The sequence below is a fragment of the Sciurus carolinensis genome, chromosome 15 (genome assembly GCF_902686445.1).
Source record: "Sciurus carolinensis chromosome 15, mSciCar1.2, whole genome shotgun sequence".
NCBI lineage: Eukaryota > Metazoa > Chordata > Mammalia > Rodentia > Sciuridae > Sciurus > Sciurus carolinensis.
The window spans coordinates 68,513,580-68,537,242 of NC_062227.1; the positions used below are offsets into that span (position 1 = coordinate 68,513,580).

The 23,663-nt window shown below is 35.8% G+C and overlaps 1 protein-coding gene across 1 annotated transcript in view; it reads left to right on the forward strand.

The window, feature by feature from the left end:
* The window catches only part of Phlpp1 (PH domain and leucine rich repeat protein phosphatase 1), a 215,675-nt gene that overhangs the window by 155,135 nt on the left and 36,877 nt on the right, over positions 1–23,663 (forward strand). The window contains exons 5-10 of the mRNA XM_047526484.1: positions 5,429–5,575; positions 6,060–6,290; positions 11,428–11,630; positions 13,578–13,638; positions 16,122–16,217; positions 19,883–20,038. Of these exons, the coding sequence (XP_047382440.1) occupies positions 5,429–5,575; positions 6,060–6,290; positions 11,428–11,630; positions 13,578–13,638; positions 16,122–16,217; positions 19,883–20,038 (894 nt within the window). The remainder of the gene's footprint in view (positions 1–5,428; positions 5,576–6,059; positions 6,291–11,427; positions 11,631–13,577; positions 13,639–16,121; positions 16,218–19,882; positions 20,039–23,663) is intronic.

The following is a 23,663-nucleotide window of genomic DNA, read 5'->3' on the forward strand; positions in this document are numbered from 1 at the left end:
AGTTCCAAAATCTGAAAAGCTTCCATATCTGAAACAATTCTGTTTCCCAGCATTTGGACAAGAGATACTCAACCTGTATATATTTTAAACTTGTCGAATGTATGAATTTGGGCTATCCCCATTTCAAGTGCTCAGTAGCCATTGGGGCTGGTGGTATCATATTGGACCATGTAGCTGTAGGGGAAGGTAGCCTCGGGGGTGCTAGGGCTGGGATTATACCTCAGTGGCAGAGCCCTTGCCTAGCGTACATGAGGCCCTGGGTTCAATCCCCAGTACTGGGGGTGGGTTGGGGGTCTTACAACTAAGGACTGAAATCTTGCCAATACAGGGGGGAGTTTTTGGCCTCTGGGATTAAGGACTGTCCTCTTTGGGTAATGTTCTGTCATTGACTTGATGGAGAGAATAACCAAACCTCTTCTTTTGAGCTGGTAGCCATTTAAAAATATAAAAGATACAGACATAAAGTAAATGGGGATACTTCTTCAGAGGTTTTACCCCTTGTTTCCATGTAAAACTATCAACTATGTTGTGCTTTTTCAGTTCACTGCTGCTTTTATTTGCTTCAGTAGTGATAATATTCTAGTAAATTTGTTTGTACAAATGAATTATAACCTGTTAATGACCTGTACTTCTCCAAAAACTAATGCTTCTTATTTTCTTTCTTGAGTAATTATTGGCTTTGTAATTCTCCTATCCCCCACTTTCTTCTATTTGTTCTTTGTATATCTTTTTTTATTTGTATATCTAACATGATGGTAGAGTGTATTTTGATGTATTATACATACATTGATTATAATTTATTATAATTAGGATCCCATTCTTGTGATTGAACATGACACTGGTTTTGTATTAATAAATGAACATAGGAAAGTTATGTTCTATTCATTCAGTTCTTTCCTATTCCCATCTCTCCTACCTTCCCTTCATTCCCCTTTGTCTAATCCAGTGAACTTCAGTTCTTTCCTCCCCCATCCCTTATTGTGTGTGAGCATCCATATATCAGAAAGAACGTTTCAGTCTTTGGTTTCTTGGAATTGGCTTATTTTACTTAGCATGATAGTCTCCAGTTCCATTCACTTGCTGGCAAATGTCATAATTGCATTCTTCTTTATGGTTGAGTAATATTACATTGTATCTATATACCACATTTTCTTTTTCCATTTATCTGTTGAAGGACACTTAGGTTGGTTTCATAGCTTAGCTAATTATGAATTGAGCTGCTATAAACATTGATATGGCTGCTTAATATGTTGGGTTGGTGTATAATTCCCTGAAGCAGTATGAAATGACTTTCTTTGTCACTTCTGATTTACTTTGGCTTGATGTCCTCTTTATCTGATATGAGATTAGATACCCTTGCTTGTTTATGCAATCCTTGTGAATGATGTTTTTTCCCATCCTTTTTCCTATGAGGTGAATCTCCTGGAGACAGCATATTGTTGGATCTTGTTTTTTAATCCTGTCTTCCAGTCTGTGTCTTTTGATTGATGAGTTTAGACCATTAATGTTTAAGGTTATTATTGAGAAATTATTCTTATTCCGTCATTTTGATTTCTGGTTTTTAATTTGAATTAGTTTCTCCTTTGATTGACTGTTCTAGTATCATTCCTCCCTTTGCTGGTTTTTACTTTTATTTTTCATTTCTTCTCCATAAAATATTTTATTGAGTATATTTTGTAATTAAGGCTTCCTGGTTGTGAATTCTTTTAACTTTTGTTTTTCATGGAAGTTTTTTATTTCATTGTCAATTCTGCAACTTAATTTTGCTTGGATATAATAATTTTGGCTTGCATCCATTTTCTTTCAGAGATTGGTGTATATTATTCCAAGACCTCCTGGCTTTGAGGGTCTGTACTGAGAAATCAGCTGAGATCTGGAATGATTTCCCCTTAATTGTGACCTGTCATTTTTCTCTGGTAGTTTTTAAACTTCTATACTTATTCTGTATGTTAGGCATTTTCATAGTAATGTGCCTTTGTGTGGATCTGTTGGAATTTTGCATATTTGAGGTCCTGTTAGCCTCCTGTATTTGATTTTCCATTTCATCATTAAGGTTTGGGAATTTAACTGATTATTATTTCATTAAAAAGGTTGTACGTTCCTTTGGTTTTATCTCTGAGCCTTCACGTATCCTAATCTTATATTTGGTCTTTTTAGGTTATCCAACATTTCTTGAAAGTTCTATTCATGGTTTCTTATTATCTTTTCTGCATGATCAACTTCATTTTCAACTTTATGTAATTTGTTTTCATTTCTGGAAACTGTCTTCCAAGTGATCTAGTCTGTTGGTGATGCTTTCCATTGAATTTTTAATTTGGTTCATTGATTCCTTTGAGTATTTCTGTTTGATTTTTCTTTACAGAATCTCTTCATTGAAGCCATCTTTTACTCCCTGATTTTCTCTCTGATTTTATTCTTTATATCGTCCTTTACCTTGCAGATCAGTTTAACTGTGAACTTTCTAAACTCCTTCTCTCACATTTCTACCACTGTGGTGTTGATGGATTCTGTTATTAAAAGTATCTTGGTTTGTTTTGTCACTCACCTTGCAGAGAAGCTGCCTGTCTGCTTTTACACCACAGAGCAGCCAGGAATGTGACCTCTATTCCCCCATCCTTTTTTTTTTTTTTTTTTTTTTTTTAATATTTTTTAGTTGTCAATGGACCTTTTTTATTTAATTTAATTTATTTATTTATATGCAGTGCTGAGGATCGAACCCAAGACTTCATACATGCCAGGCAAAGCACTCTAGTACTGAGCCATAACTCCAGCCCTCTATTCCACCATGTTGTCCCCCACTTTGTGAAAAGTTTGTTTATTATGTTGGATAATATCTAGTGGATTTTTTTCCTTCCCAGAGGGTCTTTTTTTAAAAACAACTTTTTTATTTAATAGCATGCAAAATTTAAAATCATGGCCTGTTCTGACGAATGATGAAAAGGACCTAGAAAGGGGCATACCTACCACTTTTGTTTGGCCGAGAACAACTGTTTTGTCTGTGATGACTAAGGCAGGTGTTTTATCTGAGGGAGGGTTGCCTCATTTGTATGGGTTGAGAGAGTGGGTGTAAGGGGTGTTACTGATGTAAACTATTAAATTTGAGTTTTGGATAATGAATGCATTGTTTTAAAGTGTCCCACTGCAGTATTGGAACATAAAGGAAAAAAAAAACAACTATTACATATCTGACATTTAAATTTAACTTTGTGTTCTGTATTTTATCTTGTATTCTTATTTCAGGACTCCTTTACTCTCTCAAAAATTGAGGATTCTAGCCAGGTGCAGTGGTGCACACTTGTAATCCCAGCAGCTTGGGAGACTGAGACAGGAGGATCTCGAGTTCAAACCAGCCTCAGGAAAAGCAAGGCACTAAGCAACTCAGTGAGACCCTGTCTCTAAATAAAATACAAAATAGGGCTGGGGATGTGGCTCAGTGGTTGAGTGCCTCTGAATTCAGTCTCCAATACCAAGAAAAAGAATAAATTGAGGGTTTTTGGCAGCTTTTATTTATATAAACTATACGTTGCATTACTGAATGACAAGTTAACTGACAATTAATTAATGACATTAAGTTAATGACAATTAAAAGTTAAGTATTGTACAAAACAAAAGCCAATAGTGAGAAGAGTGTCATTGTTGTATATTTTTACAAAAGATGTGGCTGGATTTTCATATTTCTGCATTCAATATGGTGTACTATTATAAGGACCTGTACCTTCTGGAAATCTCCAGTGAACATTTGACAGAAAATGAGAGTGCAAAAAGCAAATGAAATCTTAGTATTGTTAAGAAAATAGTTTTGCCCTTGGGGGGATTTTTGGAAAGGGTCTCAGGTACCTCTTCGGGGGTCTGCCATGCAGGCTTTGAGAACTACTAGACTAGGAATACGAGTCCCTGTTTTTTGTTTTGTTTTGTTTTGTTTTTTGGGTGCTGGGGATCGAACCCAGGGCCTTGTGCTTACAAGGCAAGCACTCTACCGACTGAGCTATCTCCCCAGCCCCAAGTCTCTGTTTTATTAGTATTTCATAGAAAATCAGAATAGAGAGGACATTCTTTGTTTTCAGAAGGTCTAATGATTGAAGTATTAAATGTAAAACAACTTAAAAGTGATTTTCAGTTTAGCAGTAATTCTTCCCTAATTTTTAAGAATTTGTAATACTATTAAGTTTATAGTCACCTATTGAAGAAAACAACTATTAGAAAAAATCAAGGCAACATTTTGAAACTGTTGGGTGCTTGTCAACTTTCTGTGTAAAATAAACTTTTATTTATCTTTGTAGAATAAAGTTTAGCCTTTTTATTATAGAATTCAATAAATAGGTCACCATGATAACTTAAAAATGTGGATTGGGTTGAATTGGGTCTAGGATATGTGTCTGTTTTAAGTGTAGTAGTAGACCTTGACAGTTTTTTAAAAATTTAATATAATGTAATAAGTTATCTGGTTCTCTTCTCGTATAAAAGTGGTGTAGAGAATTGGCAGTGGGCCAAATGTAAGAGTGCACAGAGGAGTAAAATTAAAGATAGCTTTTGCAATTGCTTTAGTTGCTTGGGCAACTGAGAAAGTGAAAGAGTCATTAATAAAAATAGAACAGGAGGAAGGAAGTACTGGGATGGGATAAAGATGGTAAATTCAGCCCAGGACTGGACATGCAGGGTGGCTCCAGGGAAGACTGCGTGTGATAAGACAGAGAATTGTTGACATTTCAGTGAGAAGATGTCCTAGGAAGACAATGCAGAGCAAATACAAAACTGGCAGAGAATGTATCTGCGAGGAGTGTTTTAGTTTATGGTGGGAAGAGGAGACAATGAAGAAGGAGAAGAGGGTCGGAAGAGGCTGTGTGAGGGAAGTGTTGCTAAGGTGAAACGAGAGCTTTTCAAGAAGGGTGTGTGGGCAGCAGGATCGAGTGCTGTATTGAGATAAGGAATGGTAATTGGTTCTTAAATTTGGATCTGCAAAGTCCTGGCTACCTTTGGAGAGTGTTGTTTCGATAAATTGTTCAAAGTTCTTATTTCCATTTATGTTTAAGAAAATAGAAGCAGTTTTTGACTTCTCTGAGATAACAGGAAGAGCTAGCTTCCCAGCTTTGCCTGCTCTCTTGCCTTCTCTCACAGGGACCATTTACCTGGTTGTCCATTACACAAACTGAGAAACAACTGAAAATCTTATGCCGGTGGAACTCACCTCCTCAAATATTCAACTTTATTTTAGAGCAACAAGTTTGTTTCTAAATATAATATTGACAATTTAGGAAAGACAGTGGCCTTAGAGTCAGCTGTGTGTTCTGGCTCTGCTGTTTCCTTAACCTCTGGAGGCTCGGTTTCCACCTCAGTTGAAGTTGGGAATATGACTCAGCTATGTTAAAGTCATGTAATGTTATACATCTATGATATTTTTCTTTCCTTTTGTTTTGATTTATTGTAATAGGTTCACCAAGTTGAAGAGTCTTAACCTTTCCAATAATCATCTAGGGGACTTCCCATTAGCAGTCTGCAGTATTCCAACCCTGGCGGAGCTGAACGTGTCCTGCAATGCCCTGCGAGCAGTCCCAGCAGCTGTTGGAGCTATGCACAAGTATGTGGTGGCCTCCCTCAGAAACCTCAGGGAAGCTGCACTGGGTTGTGGCCCCAAAACTGGAGATCAGACATATGTGATCTATGTAGAAAGAGTTTGTTAAAAGTTCACTCTTTAGGATCTTGTAATAATTAAGATACCTTGTTTAGAACTGATGAATGGGTGGATGTGTCTAAACATGGGGGAAAGAAGTCAATTTTAAGAAATAACAAGGAAAAATGGGTATTTGGACTGGTTCGTACCACAGTTAACTCACACTATTCCTATAGATGCATATCCAAGTTGAGAAAATTGATCACAGGTTCCATTTTTAATAAAAGGTTAGGTTATTTCTGATTTTTTTTCCCCATTATTGCCTCAAGCCCTGTCCTTATGCATTTTCAAAGAGTAGTACATTTTTTAGTAATATGTTCTTTATGTATGTTGATAATAACAATATAAAATGTACACTTCTCTTTATGATTCTGTATGTTTTCTTTAATAGCTTGCAGACATTTTTGTTGGATGGAAATTTTCTCCAGTCCCTTCCTGCTGAGTTGGAGAACATGCACCAGCTCAGCTATCTTGGTCTTTCATTCAATGAATTCACTGACATTCCAGAGGTACTGGAGAAACTGACTGCTGTGGATAAACTTTGTATGTCTGGAAACTGTGTGGAGACTCTTAGGCTGCAGGCTCTAAGAAGAATGCCTCACATTAAACATGTGGATCTCAGGTAACTGTTTATGAGAAGTATGCCATTAGAGTGGTTGACTTACATTTGGTGGAGAGGGAGGATTCCTATAGCTCTTTTGGTGAGATTAGCTAAAGCAAGTAGACTGGTTAGTTGAACTAGAACCTATTTTTCTATTTCTGCCAGGAGGGAAGAGTAATGATTAATAGTAGAGTTTGCTCTTACCTGAAACATTTTTATAAATATTCTCATTGATAAATGATCATATATGGCTTGAAGGTCTTAACTTTCTCATGTGAAATCAAACCCAGTTTTAATTTGCTTGGATAGATAGGACCATTGAGTCAGAAAGCTATTTAAAGTAAATGAAAATTGTTTCATTGAGAACAAGTTGGAAATTGTTTTTTCTTAGTTCTTCTTATCTCTGACTTTCTGAGGCATTGGCCATCATTAAGCATCTCCCCCTTTCTTAAAATTTTTTTTCTTTCTTGACTTCTTTAATATAATTTGTTCATCAAGTTAAATTTATTTTACTTTTCAAAATTTCCTCTCTTCATCCAAGTGACTCTAATCTTAGTTTACCATTCATTACAAAAATTATCAAAACTGTAATCCTGTCATACTGAAGTTTGACTATAGCTTCCACTCTCTCCCAGTGCAAGACAAAAGGAACTTGCATTTTGAATCTGATCACACTAAATCCTAACTGGAAACCACCAGAACAATCTCCTCACTATTTTTATAATAGATGCTCAGCAAAAGATTTACTTTTTGTTTCTAATGCACAGAGAACTAGTATACAAGGAGAAAGCTTTTTAAAATTTCTCTTTTTAAGGAAAAGCAAGGACCTGTCATGGACTTGAGTTGTTACATAGCGACATATAAGAAGGAGTTCATCCTTAATGCTAACTTGCCCAGTGTGATACTTTTCCAACAAAACTAATTCCCTTATTAATCAGGGGTGACTGCATACTAGCCATGTTGAGTATTGGGCAGATATGTTCTCATGTATAAATTACAGTTAATAACAAAACCTAGTTCATAGAGTTATGGAGAGAATTGAGTTAAATCGCCTAGCACTCCCAGCAAGCATTGTGCTCTGTTATTATTGCCCAGGGATTCTTCCCTGCTTGTGGAACCTGCTCAACTTTGGTTCTTGGCATTTTATACTTTGTTTATTAAAGGCGGGTCTGTCCTTGCTTCACTCCCACTTTCCTCTCTGTTGCCAACCTCAAGCTCTAACGCAGGCTTGTCAGTCTCATCAGATTGAAGTAGCATCATCTTTGCCTGCCCTCGCTTCTCCCTTCATGTGGTTTGGCCTGTTAAACTCACATATTCCAGTTCCACAAGAATTGCTTGGCTTCAGCTTTTCTCAAACTAAAGGAATCAAGCCTGTACCACCTAGAGAAGTGTTAGCAATTTGCAGATCTAGAGTTCTTAATTTGGGGACTATAAATGGTTCTAATTTCTTTAGTTTTGAATAATTTGGGGAATGGGACAGGATAGGGAACTAAACACTTTGTTGACTTTCTTTCCACACTGTTAATGTTATTTCCCCCTGAGTGAATTGGATTTAGAAAACCCTCCTTTACAGAGTTTAGGCCTCACTATTTTTATAATAGATGCTCAGCAAAAGATTTACTTTTTGTTTCTAATGCACAGAGAACTAGTATACAAGGAGAAGGCAAAGATGATGCTACTTCAATCTGATGAGACTGACAAGCCTGCGTTAGAGCTTGAGGTTACACACCCAGTGGTGTAACTTTAGTAGATCCAAGGATGATGGGTTGCACTGAACTGCAGTGACAGCCTGAGATGATTTCTAGGGTACCTGGTACTCATAAAAAGAGCATTTTTCTTGATCTGAATTAGCTTATAAATAAGATCAAACTGATGTCGGAGTAACAGTTCTCATTAAGAGACTTGTAAATTCTTCAGATTTCTGACTCTAGCCTGAGTCTTTTTGATGACATCAGAGGGAGGATATTTAAATAGCAGGATAGACATTGGACATTCTGTAACTTTCGAGTGACTGTGAGCAGATAACTGCTTGTCTCCAGGTCCTGAACTGAGGAGGGAGACATCTACTCATATTTGCTTGTAAATCTGCCTTAATACTTTAAATTCAAGCTAGTAGAATAATTTAAGGGGAATTTCATTCAACAGTGGACCAATTTTATTGTTTGAGTTTCCTTCCAATGGAAATGTTACATTATACTAAAAGCAATCATTTTTCTTTTAATCTTTTTCTGTTGTGTAAGCTGATGTTTTTGATCCTGAAGCTACTTATTCAATGGCATCATTAACACCCCTGCGCATCTACCTCTTTCCAGTTCTCTCTCCTCAGTATTTCTCTTACCCAATCTCCGTAACTCTTCTTTTGTCTTCTGGGGTCCAATCGCACTTTAGCTGACAACTGAATAATTTCTCTTTGGTTTCTCCTATTGACATATTTAATGAAATACTTGTGAAACAGAGTCCAGTTTCTTTCTTTACTCAACTGGGTCTTTCCCGTGATTCTTATTTTTGCTGATAGGGGCAGCGCCTTGTTAGTTAGCCAGACACAAATCATTTGACTCTCATCTTCCCTCAGATTTGATGAGTTCTTCCTTCACACCAGTTTCCCTCTCTAATCCCTTCCTTTCCCTTCTTACTGCTGCTGCTCTTTCCTAACTGATATATCTGCTTCCATTACGCAGCCTCTTAAGTAAGTACGATCTTGCTCAGATCCTTCATTCTCTAGTTCAAGGTACCTGACTCTTATAGCTGGTTTCTGCCTATTATCATATAAGCCCCTTAAGGGTGAGGCTGTGTCTGAGCTGCTCACAGTGGTCCCATAATGTGGGCTGCCAAGCCGAATTATATCCATAATGAGATGTCTCAACATTGAGACTCACTTTAGAAATGTATAGTGGTTTCACATTCAAGTGTTTTGTGATGGACTTATTTCACTGTGCAGGGAGTCAGCTAGTTTAAGTGTTGACAAGCTTAACTGTCAAGTTGTTGATAAGGAGGGAGCAGTGAATTTCTGCCCTTCCTGTGGACTGCTTTCCTTTTCCCATTGACACCTGTTAAATTCCACCTACCTTTGGGATTCAGATGAGATGCTTCCCTTTCCCATAGCGTCTTGTTTGAGCATCCTCTGTATTTCTGACACCATTATGGCACTTGTCATATACTGGTAGTCCTTACATTGAAAACTTCAAAGCATATCCAAGTCCCTGACTAAATTATGAAATCCTTCGAGAAACTCGTTTCATTCACCTCTGACTCACCAAGCAGCCGTTGCAGCAGCACAGCCTTCACAGTTGATGAAGTACTAGCATGTGTATTACTCATTTCCATTCTTTCAACTACTCTTCAGGGCAAGGAGGGTATTATCCTCATTTCATAGATTAGACTTAGGCTCAGGGATGTTGGGTGACTTTCTCAAGGTCTTCTACGCAGTGTTGAGCAGCCACCTGGGACTAGCACATACCACTTCTCCACTGTGCCCTTCTATGCATAGGAACTGCTTAGCGAATATTTTTGAAGTAAATAAAATGCCTGTACCACCCAAAGGGAATTTTAACCATTTTATATTCTTAAAAAGTTTATCCTAAATAGGAGTAGTACTGTGTGAGCCTAAACCTTCTGATATTTGAATCATTATAAGTGTTGACAGTTTAAACAGTGGGAATGTTAACTTTGTTTTTGTCAAAGATTTTCTTTTGTCTCATTAAACCAACACTTTCATTATTTTAGTATTAAAATGACTGTGTATGTGTGGCTATTTCAAATGAAGATGATAATGTTATTGTGAACGTTATTTAAAGGGTGGTTTGGGGAAGACTTTTTAAAAAATTTCTGTAGCCTGTTGTTTTCAACATGTTTTGTTTTTGTTTTTGTTTTTTTTAAATCTGTTGTACACATTCTAGTAATCTGAGCATGTTGAAATGTGTGAATTGGTAGGTGAATTGAGGCCAACTTTAAATCTTATACCTAACAGCAAAAAAAGAGTAGGAGTCCAAACTGTCATCTTGGGGACCTTTGAAGGGTTCACATTCCATACTTGCAAGTTGATGAATCCTAGCTCTGCTGTCACTCACCCTTGTGTTTCAGTGGCTTTATGATATTACTCTTCATAATTTAGTTACATAGCTTTTAAAATTTTTTCTGAAGGGCAGAAATTCACTGCTCCATCCTTATCATCAGTGTTCTTCTACTCAAGGATATAAGCGCAGAACTTTCTTGGCTTTATAATGAGAATTAGAGGGTTTTGTCATCTTTTGTTTTAAAAGGAGTTAGACGTACCCTATCAAACTGGGATTGAGATTTCATCTATTTTCTTCCCTTTATCTTTGTTATATTGGTTCCTAGTCCCTGTTACTACTTGTCTTCTGGCAGTTCATCCATAGCAGCTTCACTTGGTTCACTTGGTCTAGTACGCATGACTAGAGATTTGGACAGTTTTCCCCAATGCATTGCTCCACCCTAGATTTGCTGGTCCCCATTGTTGTCATTTTGTGATTTTTCAGTGAATCCTGGATGCCACATTTCAGTATTTTCTGTACTTTGCTTTTTTAAGTTAGTGTTCCCTAGATGGAGGTAGCTTTGCTAATCAGTCCTGGTCCAGAGCATTGCATTTCCGACTCCAGTGCTCCCATCCATTATGCAACTTGCAGTCATTACTTTTCCACGTTTACTCCTCAGTTCTGTCCTTCTTTATGACTGTTCATCTGTCTGCTTGGTCATCTCCTCTCGTTCATTAAGTATCCAGGGAAGTTGCAATATATGGAATAGGTGTTTCTGGACTCTGTTTCCTATGTTCTTTCCAGTATGGTAGCAGTACTTTCACAACCTAATTCTTTGGAAATAAGTTTATAAAAGTGGATTGTTCTCTCTCTTGAAATGAATTTAGGTAAAATCAATATGCTTGCTCCTCTTCCAGATTTATGGCCCAATTTGTGTCACAGAATGAAGTTGTGACACAGCTTCTTGAAATTGAAATTGTAGCTGAAAGGAGCCAGTGAATCTGTCCTGTTAAGCACAGCCAGATGTTGAGATTAAAGAAGTCATGGAGAACTGTAACACTGTGAAGCTTGAATCCTTTCTCATTACCCTATTGTGTTAGGGTGTGACCATTTGTTTATAGCACTGTAGTTAATTATAGTCTCTGTCTGTGTCTTTCCCCCTGAAGACTGAACGTAATTAGGAAGCTTGTAGCAGATGAAGTGGACTTTCTGCAGCATATCACTCAGCTTGATTTGCGAGATAATAAACTTGGTGATCTAGATGCTATGATCTTCAACAACATTGAAATTCTACACTGTGAAAGGAATCAATTGGTGACATTAAACATTTGTGGCTATTTCCTAAAAGCACTCTATGCCTCTTACAATGGTATGTAACAGAGACCATATCAAAACCCATCTGTTTTTAAGAATTTACCCAGTGCCATCATTTGATTTCTCTTTCCTCATGTAGTAAAATAAGTGTCAAATATTACCAAGATAAAAGTCATAAAAGAAGAGAGCTGGTTTTGTATTTAAAGGGATGAAAAAGGAAGATTTTATTGTTCCTAATTTGTTTCTTCTCATATTGTGATAGATAAATATCATGGTTGATTTGTTTCTTCTGTTTAAAGTAGGAGGGGGAAATATGAATAATTTCTTGGACTACCTTATAAAAATAGTGAAACTGGGACCATAATTTAATACTAAAGAGTGAAAGGAAAGCCCATTTTTGGACTCCGTACACAACCTGCAGTTTCATGTTGCGCTAATAAGAACTCAGAATAAAATAAACCTGAATGATATATACCCAAAGGGATACCATAAATCAAGAGCCAACCATTTAATAAAACATTTCCTCAAAATTTGAAAATCATGGCAGGTCCGCAAATGAAAAGGTCGTAGGGGCATATGTTTGCCCAGGTGAAAGATCTCAGTCCCCTGCAATCAGCAAACTAAATAAAAGCAAGTATTTACTACTACAAATTGTAAGAATATTTATCAAACACTTGCTTTGTTCATAGTGTAACTGTAGCTCATAGATTCTAAAAGATAAGGAATTTAAAAAAAAATGCTTTCCATTATCTCATTGGAAAAATGAGCCAAACTTCAAGTAGGTACAGGTTCTAGTACAGTTGGGCTGAGCACTGAAACGATACAAGGCTTGGATAGTGAAGGCATGTGAAACGGAAGGCAAGAATCTGAATCTGGCTTGTTTAGCAATTGAGGAAGACAGAATTCTGAACTCCCATAGCAGTTATTATGGGATGCATGACTTGAAGTCAGATGGTGAAACTTTGAACCTACTATAGTAAGCTGTAGAGAACCAGGGGAGATTCTTAAGTGGAGGAGGTTCAGTGGAGATGATGCTTTCATACTGCAAAAGTGAAAGCAGTGGACAGGAGCATTACGGGGAGAAGAGTGAGGGGATTCACTCCTCTGCTAATCCAGGTTATGAGCTGGACTTTATGTGAGCAAAGGGAACTTGCTGCCAGGGATACAGATGTGGATTTTAGATTCCTCTTCTCAGAGTGTAGACCTGAAAGTATGGAAGTAAGATAACTGGAAGAAATAAAAAAGCTGGTGCAAAAAGTTAACCTATGAGCCTCTCACAGTTGACTGGAACCAGAGTGGGCAACCAGATAGGAGATGAACCTGTGAATTACTCAGCAAGCATTTAACATAGCAGGGCATTTAGAAATGACTCTGTCCAAGCCACAAAACCCTCGATGGACACAGTGGTGTCACATTTCATGAAGTTTTTTTATTTTTATTTTTATTTTTTAGTTGTCAATGGACCTTTATTTTATTTATTTATATGTGGTGCTGAGAATTGAACCCAGTGCCTCACACATGCTAGGCAAGTGCTGTACTACTGAGCCACAACCCCAGCCCACATTTCATAAAATTTTGAAGAAGTGTTTTCAGTTTGGAGTAGAGGATTCATCTGTGCCCCTCCAGAGAGTGCTGTTCATATGGTGAGGACGGCAAAAAGCCTGGTGGTACTCGGCTTTATGAAAGGACCCCTGAATGTTAATCATTTAGATACTGTTCAGCACACATAACAAGAGAAGAGTCACAGCAAAGGAATAGGAAAGACGAAGGAAGGTAGAATGAATGACTTATTTCAAGCCCTGCATAAAAACTTTTGATTAAATTAGGGATTCTCCTTACTTTCCGGTGGTTTAAAAATTGAACAATTGGGTGTATTGTAGTTCCTAAACTAAACAAACAGTGGAGAATAAAGCACAATAATGATATTCTACATACATAAAGAGTCTTTGTGTCATTTGGATAGTAATGCTTTTATGTTTTTTTTTTTTTTTTCCTCTCCAAGAACTAGTTCAACTTGATGTTTATCCAGTTCCAAATCATCTGTCCTACATGGATGTTTCAAGGTAAGAAAACAAGTCTCAGAACACTCTTTGACTCTACTTAAAAGATGTTTAGATAATTATGTCTGTGCATAAGATAAACACTTTCTGTAGACCTTGAAGGTAAGCAATAAAAAAATTGTTTAATGGTCTTCTCCAAAAAATTTATGTGATTATCTCTCTGTTAAAATACATCTGTACACTGTAGCTCATACAAGAAAAATCAGGGTGTTGTTTTGGACTTCAATTTGAACATCAGGTTTAGGCTTGAAAGCTCTAGTGGAGGGTCATAACTTGAAAGTCCAGTAGATTTTAATTATGTCAACCACGTCATCTTTCCCTGAAATGATACTAATTATTTCTTTTTGGAGTACTATATTTCTTTGAATTTCTCCTCTTTGTTATTTTGTACATATATCCTCTTGCCAAGTACTCTTAGAAAATAGTCATTAAGCCTGCTTAGGTTTCTGAACACTTTTTCCAATAGGTTGACCATCTTACCTTTTATGCAAATTTGCCTCTGCAGCTTTTCATAACTATTCCAGGTTCCCTAAGTACTTAATACACTTTTCCCTGATGACACAAAGCTGTGAATCTATCTACAGCATCTACTTATACAAATTAAATTTTGATAATTTTAATGCATTGATTGAAATTCATGTTAAAGGAAATTCCAAAGGAAATACCACAGATTTCTGAACTCATGGGAGTCTGGCTTTCTCAAGGTGATGACTGTTAAGTCCTTTCAATGTGTAAATTCTCATGTTTGTTAACAGTCACCATAGTTTGTAATCCCAACTGCAGTGTGATTCGTGCTGTACAGAATTGCCTTTTGTCATGAAAGTACACATACTTAGCTATCTTAAATTATAAATGTACTCATAATTATGTAAGAATGTGTCAGTATTTAGCTATTGGAAGTATTATTACAATTATAATTTTATTATACATTTATAATTATAAAATGATAAAATTCTTTGAGGAATGCTTCTTGCATTTCCCACAGAAATGCTCATCAGTTATATTTAGTGAAGTCAAAGTCAGACATTACATGATTAAGTTTCTTCCTTTCTTCCCATCTCCTGTCAGCTCTGGATGTTATTTTCACCTTCTAAATAAGAACAGTGTAGGAGTGGGGTTTGCATACATCGCTGCATATAAATATCTTAAACAGATTATTTTAGAGAGCTGGCCATAGAGTGAATCTGGTCTCCTCTTCTTTATAGAACATGATTGATAAGTGTACCCACTGAAACCTCGAAGTCAGCCTGAAACGGCAACACTTGTGTCATGCTTGTTTCCGAATTCTGCCACCTAGATGTCATTCACCTTCCTTGTGTAACTCACTGGAACATGCTCTATCCTCCCCCCCCCCCCCCCACACACACACCACCTTCCAAGCTGTCGTCTACTATGGTGTTTATTAGGTCTTTAGAGCTCCTTGAGATAAAGTTCTGAGTTACTTTAATCATTTATAGGAGTTTTCATTTCTGTATGTTGAGATTACTCTTATGAAGGAACACTTTCACTCTCCTGTCTTGTTGTTGTAGGAGTTAATTACTATAAGACAAAATAATTATGTCAATCTTTAGCTTTCAAAGTCAGAACAGTGTGTACCTATATAGACAGAAAAAATAACGCCTTCTGTTTTTATATTTTAATTGAAAAATGATATAATAGCAAAATTATAGAACATGATTTTTAAATCATGTATAATTCCCACCACAGTAACATCACAACTATATTTACCTTTGCTGTAATATCGTATAGTTCTTGTCTCGAGCATCATATTTTCACAGAATCGTTCATCTATTTGTAAAGAATTATAGTTGGAACTGGGATATAGCTCAGCGAGAGAGCGCTTGCCTAGCATATTTGAGGACCAGTTTTTGCCTATTGGTCAATTTATTTAATAATTAAAGTCACCATGAGTTCAGTTCACTTATTTCTAGTAATTAGAATTACTATCTAATGCTCAAGTAAATGTTTTCAGTTAATAAGTATTGAGTCTTTACCGTCAGTGTACCTTTTCACTGGTGTCATTTTAAAGTCACTTCTCATTTCTCTTTATTCATGGCTCTGTTTTCATGATGCCAACTGGGATTGGAAGTATTTTAATGTTAAGTGTAAAAATGTAAATTTGAAAATAATATTAATGTAATTTGACTCTTTGACTTAACCAGAAGTGTTCATGTATTTTTCCCCAATATAAGATTTCCTCTTGTTCCTTAACTTGGATTTATACACTTTTTAGGAAAGTAATCTGGGAACTAGGAATTTTTAAATTTTTATTTTATTTTATTTGGATTTTAGAGATGATGCAGATGATGTTGCAATGTTCTTTCTTACTTATTCTATATTTCTTCTTAACATTTCACAGTTCATCTTCTAAAATAAAGTGAATGCACATATTCTTTTGATTTATCTCATTATATTTGGCATTTTGAATTTAGAATCATGTTTAGGTCAAATTTAATTTAAAAATAATTACATGTTTTTATATTTAGAAACCACTTAGAAAATGTGCCTGAGTGGGTATGTGAAAGCCGAAAGCTAGAAGTTTTGGATATTGGCCATAATCAAATATGTGAACTTCCTGCCCGGTAAGCATTGCAGATCAAGTGAGAGAATCTTAAAATAAATGAGCAATGAATAGAAATGCTGATTTTAGTGTTTAACTTGTTTTTATGAACCTCCAAAAGAGTTTTAAAACCTTATTTGGTATCTTTACCCCATGTGTGTCTTCATGGAGTAAAGACTAGACTGAGCTTTTGACTCTGAAGCACACCTTTCAAAACCACACCAAGTGAGGGTGCTTGGTGGAAAATTTTAATTAAATCCAAAAAGGCTCAGCAAATAAATGAGTGGTTCACCTCCAGAATATTAGTTCTTTTGGGATCTTCTACTTTTGTCTGTTGACTTCACATGTCTATCTTTCCTATAAATAATTTTGTTTTCCTTAGATTCTAACTTTAGTGGGGATATTGTTAGATCATTAAAATTTGAAGGGCAAACTTGATTCATCTTTTCTCATGTGCCTATTGAGCACTTGAAATGTGACTGTGTGATCAAGGAACTGAATTTTCAATTTTATCTAATTTTAATAATTTAAAATCAAGTAGTCATTTGTGGCTAGTGGCTGCCATAATTCATGTCTAGTTATTTTCTCAACATTTTTAGCTAATCACTGAATGGAGGAAATCAATTGTTTCTACCAATGTACAATTCAGAATATCAGTAAAAATACTGCAGAAAATATGTCACCATTTTGGAGTAGCTTTTATTTTAGATTACTTTTCATGATCTTTAGGTGTATGATTAGCATTCATAAAGAACAAGAATAATGATATATACATGCTTGACATGCCTAGTAAATATTTTAGAGTGGTTATTCATCATTGAGCCAAGTGGCTGTTGAGTTTTGAGAAGTGTAATGTTCTAATTGAGAAGTTCTCTAAGTGTGAAATATATGTACTACATGCAAAATATTAACAACATTGTATGTTAATTGCATTATAAAATATTTGAGATATTGGATCAAATAAAATATAAGAATTGTTATACTCTGTTTTAATGTGATTACTAGAATTTAAAATTATGCAGTTTGCATTATATTTCTGTTAATATAACACTATGATAGAATAAAAGGTTCATCATTAAAGAATGGATTCTTTTGTCTAATTAAGTTTTTGCAAATGCAGCTAAGAAAATGTTACATTTTTCTTCCATGGTACTTTATTGTCATAATCATCTCTCTCTTTCCTCTTCACCTCGTTAATATATTTTTTGGTTATTGTGGTTTAATCCTAAAAGAAATCTCATAAAAGAAATCTAAGTTACATTTTCAGTCCCTGAAAAGCTCAGGTAGTTTCTCTTTGTTCTTCAGCTATACATTATATCTATAAATTTGATTCATTTGAAATTGCTTTCTGCCCAGGAGTATCACATTGAACATTTATGTAACCCTGTGCAGCCCATCGCCATTATTGAAAGGGTAGATAGGTGTGGGTATGTGTGTTTGGGTGTCTGTGCCCACCCCTTTAGAAGAGGAAGATTAAAAACAAAAATAGGCTACTATTAATGGGGAAAATTAATTTGTTGCAAATTTGTTTTTTAACATTATCTTTCCTCTTGTTTTCTCTCTTCTCTTATCCCTTCTGACCTTAATCCAACAGACAGCACATTAGTGATTGAGGCCTGTTTTGTGGTAGGCTCCCAAAGAGAATTTTTTATATTTACACATACCCTCAAAATACTTACAAGATAACCAATACTTCACCCAATTGTCCCAAAGTTCATTAATCTTAAGATTGGTTGTGTATCAGTACAGACTTTGGGGGGATCTGAAAAAAATGTTTATTCAAAGCAGATATCAAATGCTCTATTGTCAAAGCATTTGAACAGTGTGTGTGTGTGTGTGTGTGTGTGTGTGTGTGTGTGTGTTTAATATGGGATAAAACAATTTGTATTGTTTTCTCATGGTATTTAGCTGCACACTTTCTATGGGCTCTGTTGTTTTATTCAGGCAAGACAGTGATTTGTTAGAATTGATTTAATACCTAAATTTTATTTATCTAAGTAAGGTATGTGAAGGGTTTAACAAAATTTACTATTTAGAAGTGTAAATGCATTAAAGGGGAAAGATAGTATTTTAATGTTTAATATAAAAAGCAATTGAACTGACTCTAATAACATTTATTATTCATCCTGTAGTCGATCAAATCTGCTGTTTTCTTTGGAAAAATCAAAATGGAGTTTTTCACTCCTTTCAGTTATCCATATATTAAGGATGAAAGAAAAAATATGTGTATATATCTCCAAATCCTGAAATATTGAGTTGGAATCATTATTATAGTGACTGCCCTGTGACAAGTGTAACTGCACACTGGCTGAATAGTCTGTCCTGTCACACTGATGCCTACAAAGTCAGATATCTTTAATGGTGACCTTAGTGTCAAGGGTTGGGACAGATTGCTAACATTTTTGCAAGAAAGGATATAATTTTGATATTTAAAAGTGAATAAAGTTAGGCTATAATGTGGGGTGATTTTTTAATAGTTGTAAATCAAAGAATACAAAATTTCAGTTAGGGGAAATAAGGTCAAGAGACCTTTCTACAAGATGTGATTATAGTTAATAATGTATTATATTAAAAATTACTGAATAGAATTTAAAGGTTCTCACCACAACAAATGATTGAGATAATGCATGTTAATCAGCTTGATTTAGCCATTCTATAATGTATACATATATCAGAACATCATGTTGTAGACCATAAATATGTATAATTTTTTTTACCAAATAAAAATAAGTTAATTTAAAAAACTGTGGTTACCAGTGAGTGAGACCAGAATGGTAGAAAACAGGAGGTGGATGAGGAAGCCTCATTTTAACTGCAGCATAAATCAATTCTTACTATATAGTGATTGTGATGCAGATTATAAACTGACCTTTTCCACCACTCCCAGATGTTTATGTTTAAATTCAGCACCTGTTTTATTCTCTACAATTGTTGAAAAGTCTGAAGTGGTCATAATGCACATTTATATTAGATTAACAAATATTCATCATTGATTTTGTTCCAGTAACCCTTAGAAGAAATGCATCCAATCTTTCAGATTGACTCACAAGAAAATAGTAGATTAAATGTATTCTGCTGTCTTTAGCAGGGAGTCTGTTCCTTGGTCTAAGATTAAACTGAAGAGAAACCAAAAATATATTGACATGAATCAGAAGAAAGGAGAGATGATTATGATTTCAAAACTGAAAGAAAATGTAACATTTTCTCAGTTGCATTTGTAAAATTTAAGTTGGCTAAAAGAACCCTTTATTTAATGTTGATCCTTTATGTAAAGATTTCTTTGCTGTATTTATTTAGCATCTGTGTGGGTAGAACACCCAGCTATGTAGGGCCATACAAGACTCAAGCCTTTCCTTGGAGAATCCTACAGTCATTCAGAGCCCACTATGTGAACCTAACAAAACTGGACTGACCGCTTCTATGAAACTTGTTCTTCTCTAAGGAGAGCTGCTTTGCATCATATTTGTTTTCATAATTTTCCCTGCCCTCTTTTTTTTTTTTTTTAAGTCTAGAAAGTATTAAAATATAAATAGGTCCAAGTTTATATTAAAATGAACTTGCAGTTGCTTTGAATGTCTATGAGATTTTTGGAGAATTTTAAGTATTCTGCTCTTACTCATTTTCTAAACTTTATCCCAAATTAGCTTAAAGTAATTTGGCATTTGTTTTTTGTCCCTTCTCGCACAGCTTATTTTGTAACAGTAGTCTCCGGAAACTGCTGGCAGGACATAACCAGTTGACAAGGCTGCCTGAGCGACTAGAAAGAACCTCAGTGGAGGTCTTGGATGTGCAGCATAACCAGCTCGTAGAGCTGCCACCTACCCTCCTCATGAAGGCGGACAGGTAAAGTGCTTGGTCTGTCTTGCATGTTCACCGGGGTCTGTGCAGTACCCCTCACTGGTGTTGTTGTCTTCTCTGTTGTGAGAACATGCGTGAGAGCTTTCTGATTATCCAGCTTGGATTTATGAAGAGAATTGTTTTGCCAGCCACATCTCTGACCATTTTGTGGGGGGTGGAGCCAGGGATATCCTGCAGATTTCTTGTTAACTTTGCTGTTCCCTGGAGAGAGAAGTAGGTTGTGTTGTACATGAATGTGCAGTGGGATCCAGGTGTAAAACAGATGAGAAGTGGACTCTCCTGCATTGCCACCTGGCCAAAGCTTGTACCAGTTGCTCCTGGCGTAGCTTAATTATCTTATGATTCACTGGTCCTGCTTTCGTTATTTGTGACTTTTGTGACAGAGATGGGTTTTCTCAGAATTTGCTTATTTATTTTTATCAGTCCTTCTTTACCACAGCTTTCTCCTCATATTTAAGTAACATATTTTCTTTTGAAGAACAATTTTTCTAAATAACTTGTATCAGTAAGCTTTTGAAGAAGTGGTTTTGATGAAGGGATTAACTAACCATTATGTGAAATTCTGTTTTCTATGAAGAGTTACAACACAGAGAACTTTAAAGAAAGCTTTAAGTAACAGTGGCTGTGAACTTACTTTGAAACATTTTGTTTGCTTCAAAGCCCTTGTGCATATACTAAAATGCTGCATAGGCTAGTGACCTAAATCACTTTGACCTCTACTAATGTTTACTTTTAGGAAGTGACCATTACTTTAGAGACAACATGAAGGATATAACTTTGAGCATATTCTCATGATGAAAATTTTAAAAAGTTAAATTTAATTTTGTGTTTCTACAAGTGCAAAGAAGGAAATGAATATTTTTACTTAAAAGTACATTTTAGAGGTGTGGGGTTGTGGCTCAGTGGTAGAGTGCGAGCCTAGTATGCATAAAGCCCTGGGTTTGATCCTCAGCACCACATAAAAAAAATAATAATAATAAAAATAAAGGTATTGTGTCTATCTATAACTAAAAGGAAATATTTTTTTAAAATAAATAAATAAATAAATTTTAGATATTTCAGCATGAGTGATGCTGTGTGGGTGAAATAGCCAGGGAAGGCCTGTGCCCAACTCTTCACTGACTCACTGCATGCCTGTTGTGATTTCTTGCCCACTCTGCCCTTCCTACCCTTAGGGTGTTGACTCTATGAAACCAGCAACTTGGGCTCAATTACAGTTTTATCCCCAGCATTCTGCATTGTATCTGGAATTAAGGAAGGTGCCCAATAAATTTTTATTCAATGAGTGAAAGAGAATTTCAGGAATTTTAAACATTATCCATCCTCACTCCCAACTTCGTATTTTTTGCGTCTTTTTCCTATAAAATTATCAAGATGTAACTCTATTCATTAAAGTGTAAAACCCTTTGGCGTATTTCTCAAGAAATTTTATACACACTCATACCTGTAACCACTACCCAGATCAAGATTTAGAAAATTTCTAGTATGCCTTTCCTCTTTCTTTGGTTATTTTCCTCTCAAAAAAAAAAAATTATCCCCACTGTGCTTACATAAGTTACAATGAATTTCAACTGAACTAATTATAAAGAAGTAATGGAATTTAAGAAAATATGATTGTCAACTGGGTGTGGTGGCACACACCTGTGATTCCAGCACTAGGGAGGCAGAGGCAGGAGGACTCAAAGTTTGAGGCCAGCCTCAGCAACTTAGCAAGAACCTGTCTCAAAATTTTAAAAAAGGGTTTGAAGAGGCTGGGAATGTTGCTGAGTGGTGAAGTGCCCCTGGGTTCAATCTCCAATACTCTCCCCCAAATATATATATATATATTCATACACACAAATGTGATTTTTTAAAAAGGCAAAAATAAGAGATTTTTCCAAGAAGGTATATTCCACTGCCTTTGTTTTCCAACCACTATAGCAGTTACTTTCCAGCATGGTAACAATTGATATTTCTTCTTGTCAGAAAGAATATTTTAAGAACTAATTATTTCAGACATAGTGGGTTATGAAGCAGGTGGGGTAAAATTGATCGATTAGCTCTTTTTTTTTTTTTTGAGTTACTGGTATACTGGTATTCAACCCAGGGGTGCTCTACCACTGAACTACGTCCCTAGCCCTTTTTACCTTTTATTTTCAGACAGGGTGTCACTGAGTTGTTGAAGCTGGCCTCAAACTTGTGGTCTTCCTGCCTTGGTCTCCTGAGTTGCTGTGATTACAGATGTACCACCACACCCAGCTTGACTAGCACTTTTTAAACCACATTTTGAAATTATTTTATTTGTTAGAAACATGAAAGGCAACATTTTCTAATTATTTTTTTACCAAACCACTGAATCTTAGAGGGTTGATATTAATAATAATCTTTATTTTGGCATAATCTTTATCAGGAAAATGTACAGCTTTTGGGTATTTCATTTGATGAGTTTGAGGGAAGAAATAAACTAGTATTGACAGTAATTGAAGCAGACCATCCCAGAAAACATGATGTTTAAAAAGTTGGCTTTTTAGGAGAGAGTGCGATAGTCTTTTGTGGGTGGTTTCAGCTGTGATTTGTTTTGTTTTATGGTTCGGCACAGCAGACCTCCTACTGCCCCAGTAGGTTTAAGCCACAGTGTGGGAGTCTGTGGGGCAGGGAGAAGTGAGTCAGCAGAGGTGTGACCCTCCAGGAGCTTACCCTAATGCAGCAGGAAGTAGCTGCACAAGGAAGCTTAGTAAAAGGGTAGAAGACCCAGAAAATGATGAGGCACATGGCAGAACTCAGCCTCGTGGTATGAGGAAGAACACTTTTTTGTTGTAGGATGGAACAAATTTGCTGTTCCTGTTTGGTAAATAACTTCAGCCAATAATGAAACTGCCTTAATATTCCTTCTATTCAGTTTGTTCCGAGATACAAATCTTAAAAATGTGTAGTTGTTCCTTTTTTCATATTTTTTGTGACAATAAATTAATGTTATCAGTTCTGTGTTGGGTTATGTAACTGAGGAAAGTGCCTGAATGCAAGCCTTCATAAATTAAAATGGTTTAGTTCATGCTCTCAGTAGAACAAGTACTTGGAAGCCTCAAGAGAACTATCAGAAAAACACGTGTTATTGGATGCAGAGTAGAAAACCAAATTTTGACTCTTTTTCTTGGGTGTATTCCTTTGTTCTGAATCTTGTGTTCTGAAATCAGTCTCACAGTTTTAATTACATGATACTGTCAGCTTTAGAATAGTGTGTATTAATCTGCTTTTCCTAGTAGCAGGAAGGTATTTGGTAACCAAATAAGAGATATGAATCTACTTTATAAATTAGATGGCTTTCAGTAAAATCATCTTTCTCTGAAATCTTGAGACCCATTGTATTAACATTCTTATGACTTGAATCAGCATTTTCAGTTTACAAGTTTTCTATGTATTTGCATCTTTGAGTTTTGTTTATTTTGACTTGCTTTTCATAAACTGGCAGTTTACACTGTATGCATGTATTAAAATATGATCTTATGCCCCATAAATATGTACAGTTACTATGTGACAAAATAAATACGTTTTTAAGGGAAAAAGTAAGCAATAAAAAACCTTGCAGCTCAAAATTTATATATGGTCCATATATTAGTGAGAAGTGGACTGT